The 15,200-nt window shown below is 46.1% G+C and overlaps 1 protein-coding gene across 6 annotated transcripts in view; it reads right to left on the bottom strand.

Annotated features, from left to right (window-relative positions):
- Nucleotides 1–15,200, bottom strand: part of PFKFB3 (6-phosphofructo-2-kinase/fructose-2,6-biphosphatase 3) — a 94,633-nt gene that overhangs the window by 36,894 nt on the left and 42,539 nt on the right. For 3 of the 6 annotated variants that reach the window (XM_075925976.1, XM_075925977.1, XM_075925984.1), the window contains exons 1-2: nt 8,523–9,017; nt 491–602 (exon numbers count right to left, since the gene is read on the bottom strand). The exons of the other annotated variants lie outside the window; for them this stretch is intronic. In XM_075925976.1, coding sequence (XP_075782091.1) covers nt 491–602; nt 8,523–8,552 — 142 coding nt within the window. In that variant the 5' untranslated portion in view covers nt 8,553–9,017. Of the gene's footprint in view, nt 1–490; nt 603–8,522; nt 9,018–15,200 lie in introns of those variants that run through there. 6 annotated transcript variants of the gene reach the window in all.

Genomic DNA, 15,200 nt, shown 5'->3' with positions numbered 1-15,200 from the left:
TTCCCAATCCCTCCCCTTGCTCTGTCTCAGAGGCAGCAGAGGGGGAGAAGCAAGTAGTCAATTCTCCAGTCGACTACTTGCTTACATCCCTAGTCCAAACATGCCACTTCACGGCAGAGGCATCTAACTATGCAAGAATCACAAATGTTAGAGAAAAGAAACTGCCCCCTAGTAAAAAAGTTTGGCCAGGCCGCTCTTGACTCCTTGAGAGAAACCGGCCGCACCCTTCTTGTATACCATTGCCTTTAGAAAAGGGGAAGGTGTGAAAAGGGGAAAATAGCCTCAGACTCTCCCACCCATCACCTTGGCGTGACAACTGCGGGACTTACCTGGTCGCATGAAACCTGCACAGTTTCGGCCCTACCCCTGGGACACTTGGTGACCATTGGGCCATATATGGTAATATGCAAGCACAGAAGAGCGATGTGCAGATTTGGGGATAAATACCCAGCACACAGTTCGCTCTAGGAGGTCTTCGCAACACACGTACCACCATGCGTGTGCCTTCTTGTATACTTCAAAGCGCTGCCGGCTTGATCAACTGACCAGCCTCCTCCCCCGACTCTCGGGCGTAACCAAGGCCTTCGCAACCAAACCAATATCTGTGAAATGTTCCGTCTGCTGTGTAAGTTGGTATGTATGATTTGATTTTTTCTTGTTGTATAAGCTTAGTGTTGTAGTTGTTTTTGGGTAGTACATAGAGTTTGTAGTTATCACTGTTATTTAATTACTGTGGCTGGATATTTTAAGATTAGAGACTATTCCCCTTGCCATTCCCATCCTTATATCTCCGACACGTTTAACTAGAAATCATAGAATATAATAAATACTGTAAATTCATTATTAACACAGTCTATTAAAAAATCTTAGAATAAATACTATAAATTCACCACTGTCATAAATAAATATTTTTTATTTGATAAAACTGTCCACCTGGTTCTGTCCTTCCCCCCTTGGGTATTCATCATCGGACCTGTGATTCTCGCGACAACAAACTGGACTGTGAACATTTCCTACAGACTTGTGAGTAGTAGCTAATAGCTGCCACTGTTCAGGGGAAGCTTAGGGGTCTGAGAATTGGACTTCGAGCTTCTCGTCTCCCCTGGAAGAGTCATGTCTGTTCCTGTAAGAGAAGCTCAGCGCTATATCATTCAGAGATACAAAAGTTGAGCTCCATTCGGTTTGTTCTGGGTGTAGTTTTTAAGAGGAGACCCTCAATCCTGTGGTCTATTTTGTAACCAAGTGTCTAACCAAAGCTTCTCCTTAAAATAAGGGATCCTTCAGAAAAGGCTTTATTTTCCAAAAGATCCGCGTCTAGACTGGCGCTTTTTTCCGGCAAAGCTCTGAGCCGGAAAAAAGAAGCATCCATTTTTATACTAATGAAGCGGGGGAGATTTAAATCCCCGCTTCATTTGCAATTGCGATATGTCTAATTTGTATCCCTTTTACGGAAAAGGGATGCAGTCTAAACACAGCCATACTGTCTCTCAATCCTCCCATCATTTCTATGCCTACCCAGTTCCTGCCCACCCCCCACCCCACACTGTGTTCAGCTCCCCATCAGCTCTCAGCAGAGCCCCTTTCACGTGGGAGAGGAAGGAGCAGATGTAACCTTCTGTCCCCACTACTCACAGGAGGGGAGGGACAAGGAGAGAACAGAGCCCAGCTGAGCTGCAGAACTTTTTGGTGCCTTCTCCTCTCCCCTCTCCCCTGTCCTGTGCAAATACATGTGGAGGGGGAGAGACTGCAGTAGGGCTGAACATCACAAGTGTGCTGGAGTTTCTCAACATGCAGCGCAAGCTGGACTCCAGCTGGCCCTGGAAACCTCATCACTTGAGAAAAATAGTGGAAAATGAGAGTTAGCAATGGTGGGACACCAATAATACTGAGAATTAACCATGCAGACAAAGAGGAATGTTGACCTGAGGAAAAGAAACCCAGCATGGATGGGGAAAGTGGTGCCTGGGACAAATCAAAGATCAACATGCAGTGCACAGAACATTTTATGAGCTTCTGAGGGACTATTACAGAGTCAAATAGTCAACATAAAAGGTTTTTCAAGTAAGCTATGGCGTCCTTTCTGATCTGTCACTCAAACAAGGAGTGCAAACATCCTTGGCTGCAAGTGACTTCTCAGTGAAAGGGCCTTTAGTTACATTGCTCCGGTGACACAGTGCAAAACTGGTGCTCCTAAATGCAAGACAGAGCAACAATACTAGCCAGACATAGGTATAGTGCAAGTCTTGTTCAGGCATCTTTCCCCACTCGGCAAATACACCTCCATCCGTTCCTGCAGAACCCCCTGGTCTAATCTAGTCCAGTCCATCTGTGCTCAGGAAGACACCCAAATAAGGCACTGGATTTGTGATGCAGGAAAATAAAATCCATGAACAACTAAGATGTGGCCAGTGCACTTAAGCTTGTGGACATGACTGGGCGTAGGGGAGGAGGGGGTGTATATAAACCCCTGAAGGAGAATAAACCCACAGCCCCTCCCAAAGAGCTGTCTTTGAATGAGTAACAGCTTTTAAATGAACACAGGCATACAACTGACCAACTCTTGTGCTTAAAAAAGGACAGAAATAGAATGCAACTAATGCGTATCAGAGTTGTGGCAATTCAGAAATGGTCCTTTACTGCCTCCACCGCTTACCACATGTATAATGCTGTTTTGAAGCAGGTACTTTTGCATCAATGGACTGAAATTCACTTCAGAGATATTAACTACTCTGCCAAATTCTCTTGTATTTAGTCATTTCCAGCCTCAACAAGGTTTCTAGGAAGAGTCCCAACACTCCACAAGGGAAGAGAAACCCATAGGAAATGCTCCTAAACCTCAAGGCATAGGACTGGCACTACAACAAGGATAGAAAAAAAAAATGTAAGAAAGGATGACCCATCTCGTTAATGGCTTAACAGAATCTGGATTATAGCAGAGTTATTTAGTGCTCCATGATACACTGTATGCAAAACCTCCTAGCCTTCATGCAAAGCAGAAAAAGAGTCTTAAATAAGAACTCAGCAGGAAGTTATCTGCAGTCCTCATTTTTATACACAAGCCCTTCAAGGACATTTTTCCTTCATTCCTTACAACACTGTTAGTCCTGTTTAGTCTGTCAGCCTCATCAGAATGGCATGCAAGGAGTGAATGTCTAGTGTTGTTACAGAAAGAAAAGTAAACTTAATAACTAAACAGACTGAAGATGAGTATTATATCTGCACCAAATAAACAGGACTCCAATCTCTTCTACTCTGATGCAGCCAATCTGGATCATGCGATTTGCTGAGCTCTGCCAATATGTTTGGATGGTGCATGCAAGAGGCAGATTACTAAAAGGGAAGGGGGATGGAATTTCTCTCAAACTAGATTTGGGAGTCTCAGTCAAATTTAAGGGATGCAGATTTCTTTCAAGGCTGACAAAATGCTGTGCAGCTAGAACAGGACAAATTTCCACCACCTTGCTTCATTCAAAAAATCCCTTAAAGTTATCAGGAAAAGCACAGACAGGTACAAAATTAGACCAACAGTGAAAAAGACCAGTTAGATCCTCAAGTCCATTCCCCTTGCCAATATTCAATAGAGCTGACTAACAGAGTAATGGACCTTAGCCAAGAAGGGTCAATACTGAAAAATCAAAGACTGACGGAATTAGAGATGTAACAGAATTATTTCCAATGTATGGAGCATCTCGTGAAAATGCAGAATTGTCCCCACTTAGGGTTCTGAGCAGTCTGTTAAGGATGCCACGTGATGGAAGCTTTCACCACTTCCCCAAATGGTCCTGTCTCACTTACAGTCCGATCTGGCTCACAGGGACTTCATTAGTATTGGGCTGTGAAGCTCTTACTCTGCAAAAGACTAAATCTAAACAGTGAAATGCCAAGAGAGAAAACTTTTGAGCTGTTCAGGGAGCAATTTTCTTCCCTCTTATTGTACAAAACATAGTGGGTCAATTTTAAACGCACACACAATTTTTCTTGAATTAAGGGAGGGGGGCGGGGAAGCGAAGATGGTTTTGAAACACTCCAGTAATGCAAGTCTGAAAGGAATAATAAATTGGAGAGTCTACTGAGCCTTGCTCTCCTGAATTAACAGCTCTTTTTCCAGACTCTGCTGTTTGGCTTGAAGGAGAGTTTCCCCAATTTTCCCAGTTGAGCTCACCAAATCAGAACTGGGCTACACTATTCCTATTACAAGAAATCTGCAATCCCAGACCACTGGGCTGCACTGCACATTACAGTGCTTCTCCGTCTCAGCACTCCCATCCACAGAGCTGAATTCTCACCACTTGGCTAGGGAGGGTGGGAGGTGAAACCTAATTTGCTCCCTTCCCCCATAGCAGACAAAGGATCCACAACACTGAGCCAAGAGGCATTTTGCCAATTGTGCTCGACATTAAAAATAAATAGATACTTGAAGAGGGAAGGGAATTGGACGGTTCGCTCCACTGAATATTTCATTATTCTTACGCTCCAATTAATTAAATCTGACCCTGGAAAGATGCGCATGCACATATACACACAGGCAGAATTAGAAATCTTAGGGGCTGATCCTCAGAGGTGCTGAGCACACAGACTGCTCCCAATGATTTCAAGAGGAGTTCTGCAAGAGGGGAGTATCTTAAATTGGAATTTTTCATCCAATGCATTTTAAGAAAGCCTATCAACTCTGGGCTGGGGAGAACCTCTGTAATAAATTATTATACCTCCTAAAGAGAAGTAGCAGCTGAAAACTGTATGGGCACTTGCTTGTTAAAACACCTGATCTACAGCCCATCAGTGTCAGTGGGAGTCTTTCAATTGATGTTAACAGGACGTAGAGATCACAGACTAGATGAAAACCCTCAAAAGGTGCAAAATAAGGGAGCACGTAAAATGAAACAATGATTTAGTTAATCCTTTCTGGCCACCGCTAAAAATATTACATTTTAATGTAATCAGGACAAGTTGGGACTGTAAAGAGGATTCAGCCAAGATCTTTAGCAAATGCTTACATTGGCTTTTGTGCATTTAATTCACCAGGGCAATGTTTATTTTTACTATCTAAAGATTGTTAATTTATGCTGAACAAACAGAATACAAGCTGCATGATCATCACAAACAACATTTTGAGAAGGACTACAAGAAATGTATGCAATATAGCTGTGTAATCATTTCTATGATGCATATACTTTATAAAAATACCTATGCATATTGCACACATATATTTTATAAAGAGATTTAAAAACACTTAAAGCATCCCTATGGCTTTTTCAGCATTGTGTGCATGCATGCAGATGTTTGTGCATGTATGCACAAATACAGTGTGTGTATATACACACACACACACACACACACGGTATATAATCGCATTATGCATATCATTGTATACACAGAAAATGCACATATAAATGTTGGTACACATGCATGTTCAGCAAGGATGAAGGAGAAGTACCAGCCATGCATGCTCAGCTATTCCATGCACACACACCCCTCCGCTTGGAAAGGAGAGGCTCTGCCCATTAAGCCGTCTGCAGAAACGTGGCTGCACAGACCCTACGTGAGAGACGTGCAGCTTGACAGAAATTGAATGGATCACCACCAAAAGGCAGGAGGCAGGCATCATTTCACATCCATTCAATCTCTCCCAACAAGAAGTCAGACAAATTCGACTCATTGTTTTTCACAGGCACACGAGCAGGAAAAAAAAAATCAAGCTTTTTGATGGTACTTAAAGACGCCCTCACCCCCCTCCTTTCCCTGGGATTTCATGCTATTTGCATTAGATGCTATTCTCAATTGAATCTAAGCATTTGCCCTGCTCCTTGTTTTATTTTTTACAGAGCAGCTAGGAGGGGGATCCTTGATGCCCAAATACATGCAATTTAAAATGTATATTCCAATAGGTCATTGAGAATCACCCCGAGGGGACCATGTTAAGAGAGTCATTACAAGCTCAGTTATCACCTCAACTAGCACTTTCAGGGAAGTCCTGATAAACTAAAACACATCACAAGGTCTCTCTCCCTCAACAATTGAGGTTGATGACTGTGGAGTACCGCATATAGGGCCATATATGTTTTAGAAGGTTTTCTTTAAAAAGCCAAACACTTAAGTGGAGCACCCTGGAGAAGTCCCATCTGCTAACTATTTAGCTAATTTCCCCAGACAGGCGACCTGTTACCCGGCAGCAGGGTGTTGCTTTCTATAACACAGATATCCCAGCCTACTCCATAAAGCTATTTCCTACTCCATTTAATCTACACATCTGCCTGACAAAGGAACACAGGAGGCAGCATCAAACTCCTCACGTAGCCCTGTTCTGGGAGATTGTACCATGTCTGGGAGAAATCCAATGGGTCTGACTTTTTCTTATGCTTTGGCAACACTGGTATAGTTTCTCCCTCCGATAAAATTTCCTAATGGATTTGCCAACCAAAGTAAATGAGACCAAAGAATCAGGCAGAGACCACATTTGTTTTCCTTATCTGTTGTAAAATCGTATTGGCATTCAACACACACAATTACATATTTCAGAGTCAAGAAAGCCAGCATAGTCAATGTCTGGTTTTTGACTCCAGCTGTTAAAAGGTGCAGTATTTCTGGTCCAGGGACACAAATGCACAAGCTACTTTAAAATGATAAAGCATAGTTAAAAGACAAGACTAGTGTCTCTAACTTCCCAAATTACTGCTGTATATTCCTAGAGTGCAGAATATATGCAACCCTCACCTCAAAAGAGCAGTATTTTACAAAGATCTCGAACATGCTTATTTAGGAATTGTTACAGTTCCCTGACTTGCGTCTTTACAGCTTTGCTTACAAGTAAGTTGACCAACTCCTGAACAGTAACACCTATATGACTCTCGCGTTTTGTGGTTCAATTTTTAGGCTATGAGGCTTTCCCGTTCATGCCAATGTATGAAGCTGTTTCAGTGTTAACTTCATTATTCACTCCGCTGACCCCTTTCATCTCTCTCCTAAGGGATCACAACCCGTCTGTTAAAGTCAAGTCACTTATGCAGCTCATGTTGAACATGGAAGGCAAAGGGCGAGCGAGAGATTTCAAGCACTCAGCCTACTCTCACTGAAGTGGATAGGAAAACTCCAAGCAGAATCAGGCTTTTGCCAGCCACAGCCGAAATAAAACCTGAGTGAATGGGTTAACAGTGTGAGCCTGATCTATCACTCCTCTGTCATCCTACATGCACTTTTAAAAAATTCGGTCGGTCGTATTTACATCAAGACGTGAGGGGCTCTGAAAGTGTGTTAGAGAAATCAGCATTAGTATCCCGGGATGGGGGAGGCTTGTCCTTCCAGTGTCTCTGGACTAAAGGAGCCTATCCAAAGCTAGATGAAGGCAAATGGACATGTGACCCACCACTCCAGCAGCACCCAGCCATCGCAAGTTGCCTCTTGCTGGCAGAGCTAAAAGTGAATTATTGGATCCACATGGATCCCTGATAAAAAGCCAAAAAAGCGAGGGGGGGGAGAGGCAAAGAGAGCGAGGAATGCTACAAACGTTGTGCTTAAAACCAATGGGGGACTCTTCAATTCTGCACCAGGGGAGAGACACCTCAGCCAGCGCCACCACAGTGCCCCGGTCCCGTGTCTAACGCAGCCCCGGGATGGAGGACGGGAAGGAGGAGGCTGCAGTGGATCGGGCCTCCCTTCCAGGGCCCGGCCGCGGAGCATGCACAGTTGGATGCGGCAAATCCATCATCACCTCCATCCTCTTTCCGCAGCCGCATGGACTGGAGGAGTCACTCACACGAGCCAGCAGCAGTGAGCGGCACCGCCTCCAGCCATGCGCGCAGCCCGGGGAGGCGCTGCGGCTAGACGGGGCTAGAGAGCATTTCAGGTCACACACATGGCCTTCGCAGACATCCTGCCCCCGGCCCTAGCCAGCCCGGAAGCACTGAACTCAGGGGCGCCGGCTCACCGCATACAAGGGGCCCTCCCCATGCCCAGCTCAAGGTAGCTTGAGCGCAGACGTGGGAGTATGTTCCTCCCCCCCCACCCGTGCGCTCGGTGGGTTGGCCTCCCGGGAAAAGCCTCCTGACAAAGATGGGGCACCCCAGTTTCCCTGGGCCTGGCGTCTCCTCTAGTGCCCAATGCAGCTGTCCGAAGCGGCCATGTCACGTTGCAAGCCAGCAACGCTCCTGGTCAGTTTTCAAATCCGAGACACTGGAGGAGGGTCGCCCCAAGGGATAAATCCGTGGCACGCAGGACGGCTCCTTCCAACAAGGGGTTCGCCCTCCCGCCCCCCCCAGCATCCCCATCACATCTCTTCGGAAGGCGAGAGGGACACACACCCCCCAACTCGCGGCACCCCGCACCAGGACACGCAGCCACCGCATGTGAAATACCCCAGCCGGGTGGGCTATGGTGTATGTTTAGCGCCCAGCGACGTGCTCTGCGGTGCGGGAAACCCTGCGGCTTATTCCTGCCCCTTCCCACACATCTGCACCCAGGTCCGCACTACTACACTCGCATCTACGCCCGCCCTTCCCCCCGTTCCCTCCGGGCTACGCTATACTCACATCTGCGGGGCAGCGCAGGGAAGTTATCATTGGGGAGCCAAATCTTCTGGATCCGGCTTTGCGTCAGCTCCATGGGCATTTTTACAACCAAGGTCGGGTTGCGCTCCGGGTCCGCCTTAGTGGGTATATGCACGGGAAAGAAAAGAAGGGGCTTTTTTTTACCAGCGGACGCTGCAGCACTTGATGCTTTAGTCTCTTAAGGCTTCTTAAAACGCAGCTATTGCCAAGTCAGGGGCAGGGCTGGGAACGGCCTCGGGCCCAGCAGCGAGAGGGTCACAAAACGCAGCGCCAGTGGCCGCAGGCTGCACGTGTTCCACGGGAGGGAGAGCCCGGCTCTGGCCGGTCAGCCCGCTTGGAATGCTCCTCTACTGCGGAATTTCCCCGGGGCCTCCCTGTGCAGGAGCCGCTGGGGGAAGGTGCCAGCTAAAAGGGTTCCCAGGAGCCTTCTTCCACCTCCTGCCTCTCGCGTGTGACTGCCCCGGCTCCCACCTCCCCGCAGCTATTTCTACGAAAAGACCGGCCGGCAAACCCTGCGTCATGCACAGCCCGCCCCTCGCCGGCGGGGGCGGGGGAAATGCTTTCACTCTCCAACCCTGCAGGGAGCAGCGGGCATTGGAGACGCTTGCTGGGCTGCCCCCGTGTGGCGGCTCCCCCGGCTGCAGCCACCCGCCGGAATCCACAAGCAACCCCCAGACAAAAGACTCTTCTTTCCATTCGGGAGACAACCCGGTAAAAATCAATGCCTGCCACGCGACTCGGAGTCCTTGTAAAGCTCGCGCCCTGGTAGGCAGGGTGCATGCAGGTCTGGCTAGCGTCCCACGCAGCTCTATGCAATCCCCTCACCAACACCAGGCGGGCATATTATACACCAGGTATAGAACACACGTGTATTGCTCAGTCGTAGATACAATTCTTCCCACCTCTAAAGGCAGAGCTCTCCTATTCATATAGGGGGAATTAATGCTGCTTTGCAACTACACCGTTTAAAGGACAGTCCACTGAACGGTCTTGGAAAATACTCTAAATCACACATGGATTATACACACCTGGTACCAATGGATCATTTCCCTGTATATGGTGTGGACCCTAAATAGGAATGTAGGGGACAGCTTCCTCCCCATGAAGGGGCGAAATCCAAATGCAAAGATTTCGTTTTTAAAACCAGAACATTTAAAAGCCCCGCCTCTTTCTTTTTGCTGCCTGCCCATTCCGGGAAGCTTGATGCGACCGCTCGGAGACCGGGAGCTTGTTTTGATAGTAAAAAGTGTTTATATTTAATATCGATCAGTGAAAAGGGGGCACGAACAGATTTGGGCAAACACACCCTCTCGGACTCCGGGCTGAGACACAAAAGGCAAAACGCAGGGAGAGGTGGGGGCTGCCGGGTGCAGGCACGTCCCTCACGTTCCGCATGACTCTGCGGGGAAGCCCCAGCCCTAGCTACAGACTCTCCTTTCATCGCAGCTGGATGCACTTGCTGCGGCAGGGAGATGCAGCCGGAGGAAGGAGACGGCTGGCTCTCCAGCCTGCCGGTGGGTGCTGATCGCTACCTTCTCCTTTCGCCTTCCTGCCCGGCTGCAGTTTTTGCTGACTGCCAAACTCAGCGTCCCTCAGGGGAGAAGGCTAAAAATCTTCAGCTCCCCCGCCCCCGAGATTTAGCTCAGCTTGGTTGTTATAACAGTAGGAACAGTGCCTTGTTCCTAGGGCTAAACAGGTAATCCTGGTGGGCCAGCAGATATATATCAACAGCATAACCAACTCACCTGAGGTTTTTATTAAAGTAATTTACACAATACAATAATAAGATCGTTGGGATAAAAAGGGCCCTAGTTTCTAATATCCAGGTATTAAGGACACAGAGCCTGCAGCGACACAGCATCTGAGCCCTGTGCCCTTAATACTCAGGGAAGTCAACAGAAATTTCAGATCTTGCTCTTCAAATGGACATAAGGGTTTCAAACAAAACACATGGAAGGAGGGTTTTCTATGGATTCAACAGACTTTTGGTCAAGTCCAGAATAACCAGGGCACAAAGCAAGAATAAATCATGGTGGTTAATGGGGGAGCAGGAAGATAAACTCTTAATATTGCCCTTAGCAAAGTTAATTCCCTGCAGGATTAATATCAAATTATGGTTAGATTCCATGACCTATAGGGACCATGCACTTGCTGCTGCCAGGTCAACATTTTATGAGAAAGGCATTACACCAGACTGATTAAGATTTAATTTCTAAATTAAACAGATTATTTTCTGATGGTCAGATTCCTGCAAGCTACCTTTTCACTTTAAAACAATGCTTCTAGCAGATGCACCACAACTGCCAGCAATCCCAGGATGACTGAAGTAAATTAGCATCACAAATAAAGATGTAGAGATAAAATCATGGAAGAGCTAGAGAAATATACCCCCAGCTTGTAAATGGCATGTCTCCAGCATTCCAAAAGCTGCTTCATTTAAAAATGGAGCAAATCCTTAGGGAATAAAGTGTTACAACACCATTAACTTCAGTAGAGCTATGACAATCAAGGATCTGCCCCCTTGCTTCTACTTATTTTGTGTAGAAAGTTTAGAAGCTGTGAGAAACTCAAGATATGGTGAGAAGCGCAATACCCCCCCTCCCCTCCAAGATATTATTAGATGCTACATTATACCCCATTATGCAATAGTGGGACCCATGAATCTGCTTTAATAAATTTTAACATAGCTATCATTCTTGAAAACTAAGCCATTCCAACAAATTGGCACAACATTTAGAGTGTAAACTAGTTTTACACTCCAGTGCATTCTTGATTTCCAGAAGTAAATCTCCATTTGTTATAAATACATAGTGAGAACATTTTAATTTGCAGTAAATATACAAATCACATGTGTAAATATACCCTGGATTAAGGAGATTAAAGTGCAAGGTTCCCCAAAAATATACTGGGGGGACCAAGTAAAGGAGTTGGAGAAAAAAAATCCCCAAGGGGTTGACTCACAAATACAATTACATCAAGAGCAGAGAGAGTTGTTAGAAAATCTGGTAGTGCAGTTCCCTGCAGATCAAACAAGCAGTTAAACACTACAACATACAATTTAGGCATCAAGCATCCTTGTTATATCCATATGATAAATCATAGGTTTAGAAGGGACCTTGAGGGGCAATTTGATGCCCCTGCTAAGGTAAAGTACAGCTATATAGCCCTGATTGGTTTGTATCCATAGAAGCGAAGGCACTACATTTTCATCAGTGAAAGAATTTCTCATATCAACTTTCCCAAGGAGTCATGAGTTTCTGGGAGGGTTTCATTGTGTCTGACTTGCAATAGGCTGGCCCTATGCTGTTCTCATTGCCAAAGTGCAGCAACACTGTGTCCACTAAAGTTAGTAGTTCATCCTAGATTTTAAAAGATGCCATGAGAAGGCATTGAAATGTTTTCACACTCTTATGTGTGTAATAAGTTTTTTCTTCCTACTTATTACTTTACCAGATGCCCAGAGAAAAGGCTGGAGAAAGGAGGGGCTATTAAGCAACTTGATTGTCCACACCTGAAGGATCCTTAAGCTTGATAGGTAAACACTTAAGCTGTGTCTATACTGGGCCACTTATTCCAGAAAATCAGCCGCTTTTCCGGAAAAACTATGCTGCTCCTGCTCGGGCAAAAGTCCTTTTTCTGGAAAACTGCCAGTGTAGACAGCACAGTAGTGTTTTCCGCAAAAAAAGCCCTGATCGCGAAAATGACGATTGGGGCTTTTTTGCAGAAAAGCGCGTCTACATTGACCATGGACGCTTTTCCGGAAAAAGGGCTTTTCCGGAAAAGCATCCTGCTAATGTAGACGCTCTTTTTCCGGAAATACTTATAACGGAAAACTGTTCCGTTTTAAGCATTTCTGGAAATTCATGCCAGTGTAGACGTAGCCTTACAGAAAATGCAGCCCAAATGGGCAGAAGTAGGCAGGACTGGTGTAAGGCCAGGAAGAAAGGGCAGAAGGAGTGCAGCAAGGAAGCTAGTGGGTCTCTGGATTTAGAGAGGGAAACTTAGTAAACCCAGGGAAGGAGTAAATGTCCAGGACTCCTGGCCCTCGGGGTGATGGATGGAAGAAGCCTGATAGAGGCAGAATAGAAAGCAGCCCAGGGAAATAGCAGGATTTTGGGATGGAGCTGACTTTGGCAGGAACTTGGAGTGGTTGGTGGGTGAATGGCCCAGGTTTCCTGCCTGCCACGGGGGAAGTGACAAACTTGAACTGGACGGAGGACTGCTGGGAACTACAGCTAGTGATCCAGTCCTGAGAGACTTTGGAAGGGAGAAACCACATAGCACCCTGGCTGGAGGGGGTAGTCACGTAGAGGCAGCACCACGACTCCTGGAACGTGAACAGGGCTGCAGCACAGGTGAGAGAGAAGTGGTGTCAGATCAGACAGGGCTATTCCCCAGATGCAGTGACAGGCAGGCACCGGACCACTGGACACTTGTATATCCCGTTCATCCTGGAAGACTTGATAACAACTAGGGAGCTGGTAAGGTAAGGACATCACAGGTATCAAGGATGTGAAACCGGCTTGAATTAAAAATCAGATCCCCTTTCAAGTGGGCTACATAATTATTACCGGTCAAAAATCCCAGAAATAGGAGCCTAAAGTTAGGTACATACTTATCCTATGTGGTCAGATTTTCAAAAGGTGTGAACCACCAGCAAACCTCCCCCCCCCCCCACCCCCTCGAGTCAAACTGAGGGTTTGATCGCTGGTGTCTATGCAATTTCAGAGGCAACACTGATGGGGTCGTAAGTAAACAGAATATAAGGAAAAGCGTGGGGTTCTTTGCAGCAGCTCCTGTCTAAAGTCCAGTGGTAAACAGCACAGCTTCTCCTACACACCAACATGCTTATCACTTTTGTAAGTAAAAGCGGTGAGGGACTCCTCTGACGAAGTGGGTCTTTGCCCACGAAAGCTTATGCTCCTACACTTCAGTCAGTCTATAAGGTGCCACAGGACTCCTCGCCGCTTTTGCGGATTCAGACTAACACGGCTACCTCTCTAATACTTGACTTTTGTAAGTAAGTTTTCATACACTGCTTCCCCATTCAGGGGCCAGGAGTTGTTTAGTTAATTCCCTTTTATGAGGGTGTGAGTGGAAGTCATTTAGCAGGGGTAGGCTGTGCGCTACTCAGCACTGTGTGTCAGGCCGCTAGTCACGCAGTGTTCCCTGCAGGTCACCCAAGGTGAGGGAGGGATGCCTCTATCAAACAAAAAGGAAAACCAGTTCTCTCTGGACAGCAGAACCACAGGGAATGGACAGAATCTGGCAGTAAAAGCTGCAGAGGGAGGCATGCAAATACTAAAGGTCATTATGGGATATTCAGGAACAAGAAAGTCCTGTGGATTTGGATCCAAAATGCTTCCTGTCCACTGGCCAGCCCAATGCCATCAGTTAAGAAGCAGTGTTACCAGCGGATCTAGCTAAAGATTGATCTAGGTGATGTTTTGTCTGCACAGAGGTTGCATCCTGCTAGAATTTGCCATACTGCTGCTGCAGGTATAAAATTAGATGGCACAAGCAATGTTCCCTCTCTTCTTTTCCATGCATGTGTGGAATAATGTTATGTGAACGTGCACCACCAATAGAAACAGAACCTAGCTGTGGGTGCTCTGCTAATTAGCTGGGTGGCATTTGAACTTCTCCTGTGTGACTGCACAAGCATTCAGGGAACAATGTGCACCAAGTTCTTATCCTCCTTCAATTCATATGCAACACTAGCCTCTTTTATACTGCAGCAGCTAAGGCCCTGTATCTTGGAAATTCCACCAATCCACTCAGGGATTTATAGCCCCCCTCATGTCTATAGCATGGGAGTGCTTCCAAGATTAGGTCTAGAGGTACATGGACAGAGCTATGCAGGTATCGGACTGGAGTAGAAGGGCATGTTGCTTGCAGATAAGGGTTTATATGCATTGGCAGCCTTTGGGAAGTAGGTGGGATACTTGCATAGCAGCTCCACACAGCAAACTCACTCTAGTCCATTGCTAGTTCCCAGCTCTCAGGAGAACCAAATACAAACTAATTTTTAAAAGTAAAGAAGCAAGCAAATTTGCATTTAAAAAGGAGCTTCAAATGAGGCACGAATCAAAAGGAAGAAAATGTGGAACTTGAGAAACACAAGGGCCTCGTGTCAGCCACAGACAGCAGGGCCTGAGAACACAGTACATTACCATTTCCATTACACATCTCACTATGCTAGCTTTTAAATTCCTAAAGTCAGCATCTGAAATTGGCTTTTGGCTGCAGTAACTATATGGGAGCACTGCGAGTGTTGTTTTGTCCATTTTTCCCTTAAGAGAGGGAAGGAAATTCTATGAATGGTATTTTGGTGCATTTCAGATGCTTTTTAGCCACTACTAGATTCTAGCAACTTAGTTTGCATTAAGTAGCCTTCAAATAGTCTGGTGAAATTAAGCCTGTTAGAATTAGGCTCTGGATGAGCCAGTGCTCCTACCCCTAAGAGAGAAAGAAAACCGGAAATGCCTTTAAATAGCTTTGGGTCAGTAGCCTTTGAGTTCTGATCTCCTGGGTACATAATTTCTCTTCCCTTTCTCTTGTTGTTCAAGGGTGGTGGTGTCCTGTAGATTATTAGAACACTAAGATGCATGGTGTCAGATTTTTCAGTTCTTACACCAAACAACCAGTTCCCATTAACTT

The sequence above is a fragment of the Pelodiscus sinensis genome, chromosome 1 (genome assembly GCF_049634645.1).
Source record: "Pelodiscus sinensis isolate JC-2024 chromosome 1, ASM4963464v1, whole genome shotgun sequence".
NCBI classification, from domain to species: Eukaryota; Metazoa; Chordata; order Testudines; family Trionychidae; genus Pelodiscus; species Pelodiscus sinensis.
Note: the sequence above shows the minus strand (reverse complement) of the source record. Positions and strands in the feature narration are given on the sequence as shown.